Source organism: Sebastes umbrosus, chromosome 20 (assembly GCF_015220745.1).
Source record: "Sebastes umbrosus isolate fSebUmb1 chromosome 20, fSebUmb1.pri, whole genome shotgun sequence".
In the NCBI taxonomy this organism is placed as follows: Eukaryota; Metazoa; Chordata; class Actinopteri; order Perciformes; family Sebastidae; genus Sebastes; species Sebastes umbrosus.
In genome coordinates, this window is record NC_051288.1 from 15,813,349 (window position 1) to 15,833,933 (window position 20,585).

The 20,585-nt window shown below is 39.5% G+C and overlaps 1 protein-coding gene across 1 annotated transcript; it reads left to right on the forward strand.

The window, feature by feature from the left end:
* The first annotated feature begins 54 nt into the window (after nucleotides 1–54).
* Nucleotides 55–17,263, forward strand: LOC119479143 (synaptic vesicle membrane protein VAT-1 homolog). Its single transcript, XM_037754424.1, has 6 exons — nucleotides 55–705; nucleotides 7,584–7,791; nucleotides 12,154–12,324; nucleotides 12,529–12,618; nucleotides 13,622–13,860; nucleotides 14,928–17,263. Exons 1-6 carry the CDS (start codon nucleotides 310–312, stop codon nucleotides 15,156–15,158), a joined length of 1,335 nt encoding a protein of 444 aa, XP_037610352.1. The 5' UTR covers nucleotides 55–309; the 3' UTR covers nucleotides 15,159–17,263.
* Nucleotides 17,264–20,585: the final 3,322 nt, after the last annotated feature.

A 20,585-nucleotide genomic window follows, 5' to 3' on the forward strand; every position in this document is an offset into this window, starting at 1 on the left:
AGTGTTTTATTGTGAAAACCAAAACCGGAATTAGTGTTTAACACGTGTTTGTGTTGACGTCAGTCACTTGTTGAGCGCAGACAGGAAACCCCGCAGCAATAAGCTCATTTTACAAAGGAAACCTCTGTGTTTGGTGAGGGACTTCTTTTATATCACTTTACCAGAAATATTGTCATTCAACAGGACTGTTTTATTTTCCTTTAGTGTTACATCTTTTAAAAAGAAAACGCCCTAAAACAGGCTGAACTATTGATCTGGACTGAAAACCACAAGAGAAGAAGGTGCGCTCATCACAAGTAGGTTATTATCATGTCTGGTGAAGAGGCTCCAACTCCTCCGCCGCAGCTGCAGCAGGAGAAGATGCCCGACGAGGAGCCTCCACCGGCGGCTGCAGAAGCTCCGCAGGAGTCCGGCAGCCCCGCAGCAGCCGAGGAGGAGAAGCCCGTCTCCTGCAGGGCTCTGATCCTCACCGGCTACGGAGGCTATGACAAGGTGAAGCTGATGCACGTGAAGCCGCTGAAGACGCAGCAGCAGCAGCTGGAGGCTGGAGAGGTCCTCGTGAACATCAAGGCGTGCGGGCTGAACTTCGCCGAGCTGATGGGCAGACAGGGACTGTACGAGCTGCTGCCTGCACCGCCTGTCGCAATGGGGATGGAGGGGTCAGGGGTCATCGAGGCAGTCGGGCAGGATGTGAAGGACAGGAAGGTGAGTCAGAAAAGGCCCTCTGAATGTGCACTCACTTTCTATATCCACTAAATACCACTACTACTTACTGAAGTATGCAAAGTGTTTCTAGTCTGTAAATCTGCATCCTATTGGTTCTCCAGTGGACACATGGGTTGTCACTCCTGGCCAAAACATGTTGGTAATCTTTTCCAAACATTAAAACAGATCTTTTTCCATCTCCCCCATTTCTTTTGTGGAAGTTGTAGAGAAACCTGTAAAAATGAAAACAGCCATTACTTCACTGTTTATCTGAATATATATATTTCAATCAGGAGAGACTCATATGAATTGCATGGTAATTTATTACAAAGTGCACACATTTATGAATAGTAACAGTCTTTGGCGATTTACACCCAATGTGACATAGTAAGGGGGAAGTGATGCTGTAGTTGGATTTAGGATTATTCACCTAGGTGATGGTGGTAGTGAAAAGATTGATGCAGATCCGATGAATGAAGCGGAGCAGGATTACTCTGATGTGATGAATCTGGAGGTGATGGGGCGATGGAGGGTCGCATCAGTTTGTGCTGATATACTGACACTGAAAGCAGCATAGAAGAGAACAGTTTTAAACTTTTGACAGCAACAATGTGATTGGTTTAGGGAGATATGGCAAGATCTGATTGGTCACTGAATAGAGAGAGACGCCCATAATCAGCTGACATGGTAATAGCCCATGAGAGAGAGACCCAGAATAAATGAGAATGAATGAGATTGCACCCCTAGTCTTCCTGACTGAATTTGTGAATGTCTGTAAAGGGGAGACTCGTGGTTACCCAGAGAACCCATTTTCATTCACATATCTTGAGGTCAGAGGTCAAGGGACCCCTTTGAAAAATGGCCATGCCAGTTTTTCCTCGCCAAAATTTTGCGTAACTTTGGAGCGTTATTTAACCTCCTTCGCAACAAGCTAGTATGACATTGTTGGTACCAATAGATTCCTTAGGTTTTATGATAATTAAATGATATATATGATAACAGTATCTTCACTTTAGCTTTAAAACTGAGGAAAAACACTAGTTGCGTTAATACGTTAAAGAAATTAGTGGCGTTAAAACAAATTTGCGTTAACTTTGACAGTCCTACTTCAAATCATTTGTTTTGTCAGACCAACAGTAAAAAAAACACACCAAAATATTCAATAATATAAAAATTAAAGCAGATAATCCTTACAATTGACAAGCTGGAACCAATAAATTAGTCAATTTGCAACATCTACCAATGCCATCTATTTGTACAAGCAGCCTTATTCTATGTCTTAAAACATCTCCGCACATTATGTTGTGTATGCAGAGGGAAAGAGCCGAACCCCTTCATAAATAACCTCCATCAGTCTAACAATCCATTAATGTAATGCGGTCTATTCATGTGAGGAAAGAGGTTTTTTCTTGTAAAATTCTGGCGTTATGAACAGTTACAGTGTTTGATTTACAGTGTGTCCTTGAAGAGTGTTTACATTCTTCTCCCCAGAGTACATTTACCTTCTCCTTGATAAGAGCTTTCCAGAGGTCGAGTTTTACAGATTTTAATTCATCAAGTCTGATGAAAAAGGTTCAGAATATTTATATGCTATATGTGTCTGTGCCTCCTTTTAAATCCAGTCAGCTGCAGACTGCTCTATTTGAAGCACCTGATATCCCTGCAGTTAAAGCACATTTTCCTGAGATGCTGCAGAGCTGATCCCAGAGGCCACTGGTTATGTGTACTGTGTTTTATTATTTTTCAACATATGGAGGATAAAAAACATAGTGACTCATTGGAAGCAACCTCCATGACTTCATGTCACAGGCTTTTGCAGAAACTCTCCAGCTTTCACTTGTTTACTTGCGCTGCTACAAAGAATCAAAGCAGCAGAGTTCGCTTATGTTCTGCGTGAGTACACTCGTAGTACATATGGAAGACACTCATATTTGAATGAGTAACAGGATTTTTCAGCTGTGTCATTGGGTTCGAAAGAGGCGATGTATTTGTTCTGTATATAAATCTCAGCAACCGATGACTCCCATGCAGAACTCAGGGACAAAAATCTGACGTTATTTTCTCTCTCATTTTTCTTCTAAATCTTCATCCTTCCATAAACTGAAGAAGCTTTTTTTTTTCTTTATGATCTGAATAAGTTGAACCTTGATCTGCTGTTCTTGTCAAGAGAAGTGAAACATTCAGGGAGCTTTTGCACAGTTAATCATTGTGAATCCTAGCCCCAGTTTGTGCCTCTTGTGCATTAATTAATTATCCTTCTAACCGTCCGGATGGAAAATATTCTGTCGCATGATAAAAAAAAAAGTTCCCAAGTTCCACTTTTTCCTAATCCAAACAAAGATGGCAGCAGGAAATGACATATTTCCTTGCTCAATTTGTAAGGAATATTTTTTCATTCATCAAGTCTTGTTAAACAACTTAGTTTGTTTCAAAGATCGCTGGGTATAAATTCTCAGTAATAATATCTGCTGCTTCGCTCTGTGACTAGATGTAATGTTAATACATGAGAGGCACAAACTGGGGCAACGTGCATCCATAGAGAGGCGAAGTCCCGCCCCTTCCGGTGGACCACCACATTGGGGGAAAAAATATGAACGGTAGTCAACGGTGAGAGACAAATCATTTGATGATCCTGTTTGAATCGCGCCATGAATCACACATACGATGTTTGTCAGTTTACAACATCATTTTGCAAGTCAAGGAAGTCGCAGTTTGTCGTAGTATAATTTAGTTTTGTGTGAAACCGCTCAGTGAACTACATCTCTCGTCTGAGATATAATAAACGTCACCAACACTAGCTAGGTAGCTGCCTTTGCTATGTTCCACGCACAAATGAAACGTTATCTTACCTGATGTGTTTTATCCAGCGACTCCTGGTCTTTTTTTATCAGCTCGTGTGAGTACATCCCAGTAGGAAACACACACGCATCGTAGCTTTAGTGAGAGAGAGACGTCACTTACGCGACTTTTGGGTGTGTCATCTTTCTAATTATGTATTTTCACAGTCTGATACAGTTTTACAACAAACTGCGACTTTTTTTTACTTAAAAAATAATGTTTTAAATTGACAAACATTATATGTGTGATTCATGGCGCTATTCAAACCACAGACCATACTAATCACCAGCATGAGACACAGTAACTATATTTAGCTGTAACATGAACTGGGTCTTAAAGCGGAAGTGGGTAGAAATGGAGCGAATATGATTTAAAAAAAAAAGTCATTTTTATAAAACGGTCACTATATCCTGACAGTAGTGCATGAGACCGTCAATCTGAAAAAAATCATGTCCCTCTGGGTCCTCCAGTGTCCTCCGGTGCCCCTAATGACATCGACACGACAGCCTGCTGTGTACTGTGTACTGTTTAGCTGTAAAATGAGAACGTTTTTGACCCGGCTGCCATGTTGACATCATTTTACAGCTAAACAGTACACTACAAGATGTTTCTGAAAACATTTGAGGAGAGAAATAGGCATTACAGTAACAGAATATTGATTCATATTTGATCAGCGCTGCCTAGTTTGACCGTTTGATCGGAGTTCAGGAGTGATTGACAGCTGCCTTTGAACAGCCAATAGGAACGCTCTCTCTCTGAAATGACCTGTGATTGGCGAGATTTTTTAAAGCCTGAAAACAGACAAACAAGGAGGTGCAGACGTCTAGTTCTCTCTCAGAACACTTGAATAACAACATGCTGAAAGGTTATTATGGAATTCTTTGCCCACTAATGCCAAAACCATCCTGCCTACTGCGGGTTTAACTTACACTTTGAGGTCAGTCATCAGTCTTCTTTTCAATTAGTCACATCTTTAACATGTTTAACACGTGTGTTTTGGATTACCGAAGCTCCTCCGTGTCCCTCTGTGTCAGTATGGAATTTCCCTTCTTCCTCCTCCATTTATTACGCTCCTATCCTGCCCTCCTCTCCTTCCTCCCTCCATCCTTCTCTCCTTGTTCAAGAGCAAGAATCCTATAGAGGGAGCGGTGGGTTCCCAAAATCCCTTTTTTTGGAAGGAAGCAACAAAACACCACATGCAGCAGTGCAGGAAATGGTGTGAATTTAAGGATTCCAGTAAGACCTTTTAGGTGGAAAATGGTTACGATTCAAGATGGTTGGTTAGGTTGGTGTAAGAATCTGGGTGGGACTGCAGTGTAGGCACAAAGAGCAGCGGACAATCACATTAAGGGAAGCCAAAGTGTTTACCGAGAGAGGCTGATCCTGTTTTTATCGAGCAGCAGCCAGGTTTCTCCAGATGAGGACAGCAGGGTGTGGCTGCTTCATAAGACGCTTGGAAAGCAGACAGAGCTGATGTGTGATGTAGGATCCCATTACAGCATTACCTCGTCACAGATGCTTGGAGATAAAAAGCATTGACGGTCAATAATTATGCCTCATAACTTGATTGATGTTTGTGTGTTAAACTGTTCCAACTGGCCGCTTTGAAAGAAACACACCATCTGTTCTGCAAAATAATCTCTTTAATCAACTAAGTGTTGTGTGATGAGAGGATGTGTAGCAATGTGTTCTGTATTCAGCTGCACATAATCCGGTCAATTTAAAGCAGGTGCCCTGTGTTTATATCTTCCATGTATTGATATAAACAGCAGTAAAAACTGTACTGTCCCACTTAGTTTGCTGGCCAAAGTTTCGTAGTAACTGATTCAAAATAAACAGCGGGTTTCCACACAAACTGTCACTGTCCTACTTCAAACATCACCTCAGTTACCTCGGGTCATGTCGGCGTTCCAGGAACTGAGCTCAGCCTTTTTTAAAAGTTGACTATCGTGCGTTTTTTTGAGTTTCATAAGACCCAGAGGTTGAGAAATGTTATCAACCCCAAAACGGAGCATCTGAGTCATGTGAGGTGGAAGTTGAAGCTGGAAGTTTGAGCTATTAGAGTTATCTCACTATAAACAGACATATGCTGCAAGATGTGTTTGTGTGTGTGAGTGTTTTTTAATGTGGTGTGTAATTATTTGTGTGTCATCTGTCTATTGTGATGGGTTTGTGTGCAGCAGGAAGTGGGCGTGGCTCGGAGCTCTCGAGGCTGTTTTAACAGGAAGCAGTGCAGCGTTCACAATCACACTTCTTTCCTGAGCCCTTCACTTTCTTGGCAAGTTTCGCAACACCAGTGATCACTTTTATACTAGCGCGTCCCCGTGGAAGAAAACAGGACACAACGCAGGAACAACATTTCCCATGAGCCCCCTTGTTTGTGCAAAACTTTTGCTGGTTCAAATTTCTCAAATGTGAGGATTTGTTTTGCTTTTCTGTGTCATATATGTCAGTAAATCAAATTTGGGTTCTAAAATGTTGGTCAGACAACTCAGACAGTTTGAAGATGACGCTTTGTGCACTTGGAAATTTGTTATTGGCATCTTTTACTATTGTGTAGGCCAAACAATAAATCAGCAGATTAATCGATAGTGAAAATAGTCTTTGCTTGTTGCCATAATTTCACTAGTTCAAATATATGAACATGATTGTTGACAGAGCACAGCAGCAGAGTAATAACTTGCCCTCATGTCATTCAACAGCAAAGATACATCAGGTGATTTCCTGCCTGTTTGACCTCAATTTAGCATTTGCCGGCACTGCAGATGAGAGCAAAGTGGTGGTGACACAAGAGAAATGAGCTCATGGAAGAGGCAGTTACTTCTCCTTTTCACAGTCAAACAACATCTGTCTTATACTCATTCCTTCATAGCCTTAAAGAGTCAGGACTAGGGATGCAAAATTACAGGAATATTCAAGTTGGAACTCTCCATGGGCGTTAATGGATGTTAACAAGAATAAAATGGAAATATAGCAGTTATCTGCTCAAGCTGCATTTATCATGTCATATACAGATAGAAACTCACCTTTTACGATGTCAAATAAATCAATTCTCTCAGTCAACCCTCACATTGCACTCTGGGCTGGCGGGCCACACAGAATCTCCCGTTAGTTAAGCTAACAACAAGCTTAAAAATGTCTCTCTCAAAGCCAGAGAGACGTAAAGCCGATGGTAAAAATCGCCAAATATTAGTACTTTACCAGCCGCAACAAGTAGTTTATTGTGAAACGATTGCATCACCGTGATGAAAAAATACACCATGAAGAGGCACTACATGTCAAATCACGGCTCGTTTCCTGCCAGTTTTCCTGAGGGCTCGGATGAAAGAAAAGGGAATGCGTGTGACTTGTTTATTCCATGTAGTAATGTCTATTAACATTATACTGTAAGAGTTATTTGTAGCCGTTAACTGACAAAGTATTCTGTGTGGCCCACAAACCCACAGTGATTTTCTTATTTGGCACCACTTGATTTTGAAGTTGAATAGCCCTGGTTTATAGTGAACAGCCAATCTATAAAATAAATGTTTTGCAATAAAGAATGAATGGAAGTAGATTAATTCAAACTCCTCAATTAGCGTGCTCAATCAAGCTACATCCCACATGATAACAGCTAACTAGCAAAAGGTGTTAACAAGTTATAAACTGTGTACTTTTACTTTTTAGGCTACTACCTGCTGGTTAACTGAGATGTCATAAAAATACAAAATATATTCACTCCAGTAATATAATCAAAACTTGCATGAAAGCATGTAGTCCTTTGGCTCAGACAGTGCAGTAGTGTTGGCAGCACATGTGATGGGAGCATGCACAGGGTTGATTCCTATTTGATGGGATGCTGGTGAATGATCTGTGCATGTGATGGAAGAGCATCACTTCAGATTTTTATATTGAAATTGTGCAAAAATTTCAAAAATCCCGAAAAATTTCCCTTAGAAATTGTCCAGAAATTTTGCAACTCTAGTCAGGACACAGACACAACATCACCACCAAGATCCCCTCCATAACTTTCTCTCCTCTCTTCCTCTTCCTTCCCTCAGGTGGGGGATCGAGTCATGGTGTTGAGCCTCTGTGGCATGTGGCAGGAAGTGGTTGTCGTGCCCGCCAACCGCACCTTCCTCATGCCCGAGCAGATGAGTTTTGAGGAAGGTGCTGCTCTCCCAGTTAACTACTTGACCGCTTACATGATGCTGTTTGAGATCGTCAACGTGAGGCCGGGCAAGAGTGTTCTCATCCACATGGCAGCAGGTAAGAGACGCACGCACACACACACAATGAATTTCAGTGATTACTGAAAACCTGAGGCAGCGAGTGATCCGTGTCATCTGAAAATATTACGCCATAATAATGAAGATGCATCATTCCAGCAAGTTATAACAAAATCCAACAAATTACAAAAAGTAATTTCTCTAAAGTCTGGATTCTTCTCTCCGTTTAATTTAAGTATGCTGTCGAATTTGTGCCATTTAAATGACAATTTTTATAATTGAATCATCATTTAAAGGACCAGTTTTCTTATTTGTTTATTTATTTACACATGTAAAAAAATGTAAAAGATACAATATATAATTTGCAAGGGGATGTGAAGGAGAATTGCCTAAAAACCCTCCAGGCTGCATATTATATGAACTAATTACAGTAATGTAATATACACGATGTGTATGTATCTATCAATAATTTTAGACATAGTAAAAAACAGACATAGTTTAGCAAAATACTTGACAACAACATACACAATACACTGAATTTAATTGGAAAAAGATATCAACAGTATAAACATTATACATGATAAATGAACAAAATTGTGATTTTAGACACGATTGATCTCCTCAAAACTAAATTAGTGGTCTCCATTATGTTGTGTGCGGTTGGACAGACCGTCTCCCACATTGTGACGTATAACAATCGTCCCCCACCAGTCTCCTGGGTAACCTGTGAAGAGTCACACAGTTCGTTCACTCCGGGACACTAATCACTTCTCTGAATGCCGCCGCATTTCTGTGCTGAAAAGCCGAGAGACCGTGGGTCACGGGTGAATATAGAGACAGTGTGTGTGTGTGCGTGTGTGTGTATGTGTGTGTGTTTTGCGGTCTCATAGCAGCTTATTCATAAAATGGAAAACAGGATAATTATCAGGTGTGGTTGCTTTGGCAACACCTGACATTTCAAAAAGGGGCTCCAACATTGTAACAAGCAAATACGTCTCATTTACTGCAGAGAATTGTGTGTGTTTAAATAACCAAGGTGCGTGTAGTATTCTTTTTTTAATCACAGTAGGATGATATGCATCTTTTAACAATGAACTTTGAACCTCAGCTTTTGCTCAGAAACAAGATTTGGACATCTACAATTGTATGACAACTGGGAAAACTCCATATTTCTGATTTCTTTACTCCTGTATGACAGTAAACTGAATATATTTGACATTTGAGGACGTCATCCGAACACTGATTGACATTTTTCACCATTTTCTGACATTTTATAGACCAAACAACTAATCGATTAATTGAGCAAATAATCAACAGATTAATCGACAATGAAAAGAATCGTTAGTTGCTACTCCAGAACAGCTACTAAATGGTAACCTGACGTGCCAGATGGTTTGTTACACAGAACAATCTGAGAAGCCGTCATTGGAAACTGTTTGTAAAAGGGCAGGCACGTACAAAAATACTAGGCAGGTGATTGGATGAAGCATCTGTCAATCAAACTCTTATCGAAGCCAGTCGGGAGAAGAGCGAAAACATCTTTTCCACAGAGAAAAGCCTTCAGTGTTGTTCTTTGCTCTTCTTTCAATGAAGAAGTAATCTCCAGTTCTGATATAACTGATGCTATTGCAGCATCTCCACTAACCTTCAGGAGCCCCTATTGTTTTTTAGAAAAAAACAAAAACACATTACTTGAAGCCTGATAACGATGGATTTTCGTGTGATATTTGATCCTGATATTTTCCACATGATCTCGTGACATCGCAAGAATCCAGCTGCCGTGCAAGGTAAACTAAATGGACCTTATAGTGGGATTTGTTTTATCCACTGCTGTTGGAAATACTCATGCAGTGCAGCCAAGCATTGTTCAAAACAACATAACTTTATTTAAAATTCTAGTGGAGACCCCAAACTTTCCAAAGATATCAGTTATGTCCAGCTGAATTCTGGGACAAATATGTATAAAGAGATGCAAATCACACATAATTTAGAGTTGGAACAAGCTGAAACAGAATATATACAGTATATGTATTACTGTCAGTTAGAATAAGATGATTTTTCAACCTTTGAGATACTTAAAGAAAATGAGTAGGGGAAAACTGGATTTCAAGGGGTTAAAAGGTCATACATGTAGAGTAGATTAACAGTGGTGGGATTATGGTCAGATTAATTTCGAATAACTCCAGTGACCGTAGTGGCACTACACTTCTAAACCTTAGAAGATTGAGAAACAAATAGCAGACAGTGCTTTCAGCCAAATCGACATTTTATTCACTTTCAAAAAACACTGTTATTTTAGCTAAAAATCTGAATAAATCCCTGATTGATCACACATTACCTGTGCCTTATTGTGCTGTACTTTATATGTGTTACAATGTGATGGAATAGTTTAACCTGAGCAGTTGAGACACGCCCTCAGATGTTCCTCTCTCGAGGGTGTGACGACCATAAAACCTTTCAGACGGTCAGTGAAACATCTTCAAGACAACATAATGTGTACTTCAGTTGTTTAACAATAGTAATTATGACCTTATTATGTGAGTGCTGGGAATTTTGCACCCAGTGTCTGTCCAAAACTGTAAGCATGGATAAATTAGAGATAAATATTATGTATTATAAAAGCCTGCTTTGTAGTCACTAGTTAAAGCTGGGGTTGGTAATGTTCTTCAAAAGCATATTTTTGTTATATTTGTTGGATTTTTCATTTCATCCCGATGGCAATCAATAAATCAAATGCTCTGACTAAAAAATGTAAAACCGGCATTTCCGGCTGTCGCAGGACTGTAATAAACCTGTTCAAACATTTCATTTGGAGTCTTCCACAAGCTGCCAGCTTGTTAGCTGTGAGTACTAACAATAGCCATGCTCATTGTTCACATTCATTAAGATATATTTATGTCCATAATGATAATTGTAGGGGAGTGGCTTTGGAGGGAAGCCTGAAGTGACGGACTGTCAGTGTTGCAGACTTGGCGACTTTCTCGCTAGATTTACTAACGTTTGGAGTTAGTGCTGCTAGCTTCTTTCATTGGAAAAGAGTTGGCAACCCCGGGCTGTTTTTTTCGGTAGGATAATTTTTTAAAATTTATTCTTTCTGGTTTCTCAAGATTACTAGAGATGTTTCGGATGCCATTTTTCCTTCCCGATACCGATTTTTATACCTGGACTTGTGGTATCGGCCGATACCGAGTACCGATCCGATACCAGCATGATAAAAAAAGATTATATAGTTATTATTATTATTCAACAGCTGTTTACTACTGACTATGTATGGATGTGATATTATCACTGTCTTTATTGTATGGCCTGGCTCAGGTTAAATCCTTAATAAAACATGAACAAATACATACAGAGAATGAATGCAATAGAACTTTCTTTTCTTATTCAGTTTGTCAGTTACAGAACATAAATTAATAATATATAAAATAATCTGGTTCAACGAGTGGATTTTTTTCTGGGTTAATAAATTATGGTATCGGAGTGGAGCATACATAACATACTCGCCAATTTTCACAAATTTTGGGCCGTTTCTGACGTATTTCCGATACTGGTATCGGTATCGGAAAAACAACTCTAGATTACCACTCCTAGCTTTAAGACAGATCAGCATAATGTCTCAGCACTTGAGCTTTGCCCGTCTACTCAAATGACTCCTCCGCCTTTTTGAATGAGTCACAATGCCATTTTTGTCATTTTTAGCTTTTGTCTATTTGAAGTTATTTATTATATGTTTAAAAGACGTTAATGCTGCAGTGACTCAAGAGAGCTCAGTGTTTATCAACCGCTCTCCAGTCCAAGTATATAGGTCAGTTAATATCAGCATCCACCATCACGGTCCAGTGCTCTGCTGCATGCATCCCCTCCTTCTCTCAAAGACCACGTTTCAGGGTTGAGCGTGTGGGTGGCTGTCAGCTGACCTGTATGAATCAGCCAGGGTGAAGGAGAGGGCAGGAAGGATTACTGGTGAGTCTGCACGTCCAAGCAGCCATCATTGTCCAGACAACACTGTCTGCTATTTCAGCTGTTTGTTCCTCGGTCTTCCAAGATTTCAACCACCCTACAATCACCAACCACTGTAGAACTGAGTGTGATGCCACTACCATCACTTGAGTCATTAGAAATGAATCAAACCATAATCCCACCACTGTTAATCTACTGTAAATTATGTGGGTTTTGAACAATGTTTGGCTGCACGGCATGAGTTTTGAATGACTGAGCCATACAACACATCCTTGCAAGGTATTATGAGTTAAAAAGCACTGGTTTAGATTCATTGTTTCATGATTTAAATCACTCATTTCAGATAGGAATCACAGAGGTTGAAAAGCTTTTAATGTGAAAAATGAAACACCTTCAGTTACTATTCTCACTTCTGTCTGTGCTGCTGTCTGCACATCCCTAGGTGGTGTTGGTACCGCCGTTACCCAGCTGTGTCGGACTGTGCCAGATGTGACTGTTTTTGGCACGGCGTCAGCCTCCAAACACGAGACCATTGCCCAAGAAGGCGTAACTCACCCCATTGACTACCGCACCAAAGACTACGTGGAGGAAATCCACAAAATCAGCCCGAAGGGTGAGAAAACACACAACTGTTTTCACTGCACATCATAAGTGTTTCAGCACTCAAAGCACGAATCAGTAGCTTACTCGCATGGCCAGGAAAGTTCATATTTCCATATTAAATGTTAATATGTGTTTTGCTTCATGAATATAAAAGTTCCTCATCTTTATTTTTCCTTCCCATCCATTTCCATTTTTAAATTCTGTCTCTCTGCAGGAGTGGACATTGTCCTCGACCCACTCGGTGGTTCAGACACCCAGAAAGGCTATAATTTGTTGAAATCTATGGGCCAGCTTGTAGTCTTTGGTAAGACATCTGGAAACAGAAAAAAAACACATTTTAATGCATTTGATGAGTCTCCCTTAATGTATTTGTATTTTTGCTTTGTTTTACTTAAATTGCTTGAGTTCTAACTAATTATAATGATGCTGTTTTGCATCATTTTATCAAAAAATGAATAGACTTGAATGGTAGCTAACAGAGGTGGAAAGTAACACAAGTACATTTACTCAAATACTGAACATTAGTTCAAATTTGAGGTACTTTACTTCAATTTTTATAATTTCATGCTACTGTATAATCCAATTCAGAGGGAGATATTGTTTGCAATTTTTATCTGAAAGCTTAAGGTAGAAGTTAATCTGAAGATTTAAATTTTACATAAAAAAATCTATTTTTATTTTTAGAACATGTGATGCATTTTTGTAGATTAAACTACAACACAGTATAAAAGTAGTTATAATTGGCACCGTAAAATGCTGCTTATGAATCAATAATAATAACTCAGTTATATACTATAATATATACTGTAATAGTACATTCACAGGGACCATTTTTCTGCATAATGAGCTATTTTTCCTTTTGATATCTTAAGAACAGTTTGCCAATAATACTTCATACTTTTAAGTGACATTTTGAATGCAGGGCTTTTACTCGTAATGGAGTATTTTCATATTGCAGTATTACTACTTTACTTAAGTACAGGATCTGAAAACATCCTCCATCACTGATAGAAAACAATCAGATACTTGATGTTAAGTTAGACATAGTAGACTACAACTCTTGCATCTCCCAAAGAAATAAAAAAGAGAATATTACCTTATTCCACCCTAATAAATAAGTATATAGTACATACTTTATACTATTACTCAACAAAACAAGATCTAAGGATCAGCTTCAGCTCAGGTGCCGAAACTGAATTGGGACACCACTTAATTGACAACATTTTCATCATCTCTAACTTTCTACATGACAGCTATAAATCTTCTATGCGGTTGTTAATGAACTCTGTTCTATTATGCGTCATTAGGTGCGGCCAATTGTGTGACAGGCCAGAAGAAGAACCTGTTGGCCATGGCAAAAACCTGGGCCTACCAGTTCTCTCTCACCACACTCAAACTGATGCAGGCCAACAAGTCCGTCAGCGGCTTCCATCTGGGCTACATCACTGATGAGCAGCTCATCAACAGGACTATGTCCAAGCTGATAGAACTCTACGAGCAAGGGAAGATCAAGCCCCGCATTGACTCATGCTATCACTTTGAGGAGGTTAGTTTGATCATGTTTTAAATCTCAAATGTGAAAGAGGAAGTATGCATGCATGATTGCACATTTTTGGGGCTGAGGTGAAACAGTATCTACCTCTGCTACTCGTAGAAATGAAAAGAAATAAAATGACAGTGGATGTCTTGCTGATTTGCTGCACATAATTCTTAAAGGTTCTATACGATATCCAGACTATTCCAGTCTTTATGCTAAGCTCAGCTAACCTGTTGCTGGCTATAGCTTCATATTTATAGGGCGGTATCAATCTTATCATCTGAGCCTCGGCAAGAAAGCGAATAAGCGTATTTCCCGACATGTCAAACAATATCATAAAGGTTTGAATACAAAAGAAGCCCTTATTGTTTTCTCAGCTGCACACTCATGTATTCACAGACATGAGATGAATGGACATCGCACAGGAGGAGCTCCTCTGAAGCTTCTTCTGCGTCACAATCTTCTGGTGTTTTCCACTTTCCCATCACTCATGTGTGGCAGGGGAGCAAACCTCGATCCCCCTCATCAGATGAGTCGGTGCTTAAGGGCCGTTGCTAGGTGACGGTCTAAATTGTTACCGTGGCATCCACGGGATACAGGGGATATCTCTCTGTGTTTCGAGTTTCCCCGGCTGGCTTCAAGGATAGACAGGCGTGTGATGCGAGACGACCCTGGCTTTGTGTTTGCAAGCAGGAAACGGACAATAGCTGAGGCAGGAAATAATAGGAAGATGACTTATGGCAGAGATACATAGATAGCCATTGTGTTCGTTTGTCTTCCTCCTCATTTCGACTCATCGGTCGTTAGCGTGTGCTCATGTAGAATATATTTCTAAGTTTTAAAAGGAAATGTATTCTGGGTATGTCGCTGTTTTTTTTTATGGATTTGACTTATTTATGGACGTATTTAACGCAGAGGATAAAACATATTTCTGACATGATGTTAAAAAGCAATGCATAACCTTAAATTGATCAATAGAAATGTTTTAAGTATACATTACATCAAACTAGCCCCAAAAATAGGTGGGAAAAAATAGCTATTGTGCCCATCTGTTCTGCTCTTCTGTCTTCTGTCAGGTGGCTGATGCCATGAAGCGCATGCACGAACGCCTTAACATCGGGAAAGTCATCCTTCTGCCTGAAGCGAAGAAGGAGGAGGTGAAGCCAAAGTCCGAGCCCGAGAAGCCAAAGTCCGAGCCCGAGAAGCCAAAGTCCGACCCTGAGCCGGTACAAAACGCGGAAAAACCTGAAGGTGCCGCCAACGAGAAGAAAGAAGAGACCACAGAGGAAGTTAAAGCCGAGGATTGAGTAAGAGTGTTTATTTGAATGATATTTTCAAGCACTTCCTGAATGAGTTCCCTATTGTTCACTTGTCAAAAAGAGAAGAAAAGCAAGATGCCATGAATTATTTGACTTTGTCAGTATTTTCAAATGTTTATGAGGATTTTGTCGTGCAATATGTCTACAGTGTAGTGTCTGTGTTGGGGGATTGTTGGGGTTGTATTCGTATTACAGATGGTTTTTAAAAATGACAAAATGAAGGGGTGCAGCTTCAAATATTTAGGTCAGCTCAGCAACAGCTCAAGAATAATATTTGTTATCACAACAAACCAGGGTCAGTATGTATGAAACCTCTAAGAAAGGGTCGCATTTATTGTTCTATACATTGACTTCTGAGTAAACAATGTAAAAAAAAAAAAAAAAGACACAGCTTTGAATATAGAAGCTGAAAATAATGCATCAGTCATCATAGTCATGATCCAGATTACCCATCATGCACTGCAGCCATTGCTTCACTATATTGCAGCGCACAAGAGGAAAGATTATATACTATAAAAAAGCTAAAATATTCATAAAAATGTTAGATGAATTAAAGATAGTAACCATTTTAAGTGAGAACCAGAAAATGTTATTCAATGACATGCTTAATTGTGTCGCAGAGGTCGACCTAAAAATGAAGCATTACCATGAAAAGATTATAAAAAAGTTTATATATTAAGAATCGTTTTGATTTGCACTTTCTTTGTTTTGTTATTCATTGTCTTTCAAAACAAAATCATATATCAGCTCTCTATTAATTTGGGAGCTGACGGAAGACTCTTTTTCTTATGACACTTATTCTTAACTGTAAGAATAAGAGCATCATGATGTCATTAATAGAATTTGAACATATTTAAGATTAAAAAAAAAAGTGTCTTCATACATACCGGCCCTGGTACTGTCTTCAAAGTAAAAGATTTAACCTGAAATGCATTTCCCTTTTTCACTTTTTTCTTTAATCGGCATCGTACCTCATATCTGGCAAAGTAATTTGAATGTAATCAGAATATATTACTGTGTTTTGGTATTTCCTTGGATCCTGTTACAGATTATTAATTTGAAGTAATGACTAACTGTAATCAAATTTGCCTGTTTTATCAGTAAATATTAGTGTAAGACTTGTCAGGAATGTCAGTTATCATTCTAGTTTCATGGGTTGTGATGCACTACTCAAATTCCTCTTTGATGAATGTTGTCAGACGATAGGTCTGTATTGTATTCTCGTTTAAATTGTTATATTTTTTGCGCATATTTGTGCCAAATTTAAAGCCAGCTTTCACCGCTGCCGTCAAGCCAACTGTGAATAACTATTAGCGGGACTTCCCTGCCTTGACACTCGTCGCCCCTGCGGGTTTTCTTCTGATGTCGGACGCTGGCGGACCATTTTTGTGTCAAATTATTGATTTCCTAAGTAAGTAGCTGGGATAATGTACAGCTAGCGGGTCATTGTTATGAAATAAACCCCTTCAGGGTGATGCAGGACCCCTCCGCTTCGTGCCGGTGTTTATTTCACAACAATGACCGGCTCGCTGTACATTATCTCTTACTTGGCAAGCCATGTGAAGGCAGGTTTTCTCGCCTTAATTGATTTAGCTGCTTTCTTAAATCCTACATTGCCTCTTCAAAATCAAAAAATTGTGCCAAGTTTACAGAACTACTCTATGTGTTACTTAGTCATTCCTCTTATAGATATATGTACAAGGAGTGGGTTCAAAAATTATGAAGAAAAACTTTGCTTTGCTTTTACGCACTTTGTATTTCTGTGTTCAATACATATTCATGTTGAAGCTCTTTACAGTATAGTGATGGATTATTCAGCTTCCATTTTTTTTTTTAAATGCTTGCTGTTTCTTTGAATGGATGATCTTAAATAGTGGGCTCAGTATGTTTTGTCCAGCTGTGGGTGTAATTCAACGCTGAGACGCTACCAAAGCACAAGAGAGAGGAGTTTTCCCTCCATCCACACCAGAGCAGCGCCTCACATTCCTCTCCCCACCCTCTCAGTCCTGCTTTCTGTCTCGCTCTACGTCTCTCAAAACTCTCTCCCTCTCCAGCATACCTTGTTTTAAAAAAAAAAAAAACGCCTAGAAGAAGTTTCCCAAATAATTCTTCTTGTTATTTACATTTGTGACATTGTTTTTTCCTTTTTGGCCACTTGGACAAGTATTGTTAAGTTTGGCCAGGTCTCCTTCTCCCAGCATGAAGTAAGATCTGATGTGGATTTTTGAATGGGAACTGGAGTCGACTCATTGTGATTATGTGAAGTTCATCCCAGTGTGCTCTTATGTAAGATTTTTGTATTCTTTCCAACTTTCTTTTGGGAGGTGTTGCTCTACCCCCCTCAAGCCTGATGTTTGCCTGCATGGTAGATGGAAATGTGACCATTTAACTACTGAACCAACTGATCGAAGAGTTCAATCTAATGAGCATGCTGCGTTCTCCAGATGTTCGAGAGCAATTAGGGAAGATAAAACATAAAAAAACCACACGGCTAAATCCTATTTGCATATATTTCTGCAATGCTATAAGATTTAACACATCAACATGTTCTCCTCCCAACTCGTCGCATACCGCCCCTTGGCGTCTTTAGGCAACAAAACCACTATAGTTAGGTTTAGGAAAGAACTACATGGTTGGGCTTAATACTAATACATTTGTACAGTGTGGGACACGAACAAACAGCTGATTGTAACGTGACGCACGGGACACGAACAGGTCTCCTGGATAAAAGTCTTGTGTTTGTTGGACCCATCCACCTCCTCTCCCGCCCGCCCACCCGATGTGTCTCTTTCGCTCTTGAAACTACGTCACCACACTCCAGGTGCACTTTCTCAGAGCGGTAACTGTTGCCACAGATGGGTTTACATTATAGTTAATGGAACGCGCAGTAGGCTTGGCACGGTAGTCGGTGTTACACGGTGGTCGGGCACACACTGATTACATTACTTGCCCACCGCCCCCACCGTCGTATTGCTTTTTTTATAGAAATAAATCACATTTAGTTCATTTTGGCGTATCAGCACCAGTACATCGCAGCATCAATACATAGTTGGACGACGGATGCTACAGTCTGAAAGTGAAAGGGTCTGCTCCGTATAGAGTCTCAGCACAGAGTAGCTGGAGTCAGATTTCACACACGGGACGAGAGAGAGTTGACAAACAAGACGATGGTGGAGGATTTGGCGTCAAAACAAAAAAGCAAAAGCACCTATTTGGCAATATTTAGAATTTAAACCCAATGCTATGAGAGAACTATAACGTTAATGAGGCAATCGCCGTGAGGAAGACGTAGCGGTCACAGCCGGTGTGCGCGGCGCAGCGACTCCAGGTGGAAATCTGTAGCCTCGCAGCGAAAGCTGAACCGGAGAGGCCAGAGGTTAACGTTATAGTTAATGTAACGCCCAGTACGGTTCATACCAGTGCCTTGTGCGGCGGTACCAAATGCTGAGGGCTGGACACATTTAACATGATTGCAGTGACAGCCAGGAAATATAACTATAAAACTACATGGTGCCTCAATGTAACCTTCAAAAGTGGTTGTCTAAAATGTAAGAAAAGTGTTTCCCATAATGATTTGACAACTATATAGCTAAACTGATCTATCATGCAGTGAGGGACATCTGGTGGTGAAATTGTGCCTTTAAATAAATAATTAAAATACTCTACACAGTGTTGCCTATGAACAAAATGTACTGCAACCTGCCTTGTCAAATGTTTACGATAATTAAAACAGAGCCTCCTCAGTTGGGTTTTTTACTTTGAAAATACGACATCACATTCGTTCAATAATAAAATTCTATTATAGCCATAAAAATAAATGTATAATAACCCATTATAATAATGACCCATTCAAAGATTCTAGCACGCTTCATTCAAACATGTTGCAAATTAAATGCAATGTTTTTTGTACATATAAAAGATATGATAATGACCATTCTGTGTGCTGAGCCTATTAATCTCTAAATATGATGTTGAGCTCCAAACTGTTTTTATGTTTCAATAAGTGAAATATTTGATGTGTTATTGCATTCATGATGATCAAACAACGCTGCCTTTTTTTCCATTTTTATACACAATTTACGCACACTTGCCTTCTGTGTTAAATGGCACTAACCTCTCTGTATTATTAAAGTGTTATCACATAAATTGCTCTAATCTTGTCAATTACTCAATTGATTCCATAGTGGTTAAATTGACCCCTGTGATTGGATATAATCCAACTAAATAAGGCCAAGAAAGCAAACCACAGGTGTGATCATTTCAATTTAACATTTGTATTTTATCAGTTGTCCTACAAAGATCCTGGAACCAAATTGGTACTTGGTTGACTAATATTCTCAGACATACATGGCGACCAGCAGGGGTCCTCATCGGGTCATTTTTGTTTTTGCACTGACAGTTTTTCTTCTGCTCAAGCATCTGTGATTCATTTTTCTATTCTTTCCAAAGAAACCAAAACTTGTGAGGAAGTTCTCATGACACTGTCTCATGATCATGGATGACTAATATGGGATTTCAATGACCAGGGCTCTGTTCTTCAAATGTGGTTTAGTTAATCCAGACTAACATCCTGTTATCGGGCTGAAATTGTCATATGAATACTCATACAGCTGATTTGGTTCTTTGAAAACAGCTTGAGGATTTTTATTTTGAAGTAAAAGCAAACTGTGATTGCAGTTACATCTGGTATAAGTGTGTTGAGAACCATCCCAGCATAAACTGCCCGTTTTAATGTTAAATTAAATGCCATATATTTCAGCTCTATTAGTCTTTTAACAGTCAAAATCTTTTAGTTGAGTTTTTTTGCTCCCAGGATTTCAAACTACATTTGGATCGACCGTCAGTAAAGCCTGCGCTTTTGCAAGTTTGGGCTTGCAGTTTGCAAGCCAGCATGCTTTTCTGGCTCTTCTGACCCACAATCCTCTTCCCAGCGGATATATGAGCAAGAGGGTCAAAGTTCAAGGTGCAATGTTAGGACGAAGTAGTATGTCCCAATTGTATGCATACTGCATTTTAACAGTAACAGTAAGGGCAGCTGCAGTACGTACTAAAAATAAAAAAGTATGCAATTGGGAACGTAGCCTGAATCACACTGACATAGTACAGGAAAGAAATTAGCATACATGCAAGTCAGTTTTCTTTCAATTGGAAAGATTGTCACAAAAGATATGATTGTGCTTTTTTGAAGTCTGCAGTATTAATATAGATTGAGATTTAATGGCTAATGTAAAATACAAGGAGACATTGCTTTTTACCAAAGCCAGCAACAAAATGTATTTCAATAAAACTTCTAAAAACACAGAGGTACGGCTTTTAGAAGTTACACAGTAAAGCAGAAATAATATTTTTACGGAAAAAAATTCCCTCAGATACATAACTGTGTGTGAAACATTACGTGTAAAGGGTCAGTGGAGA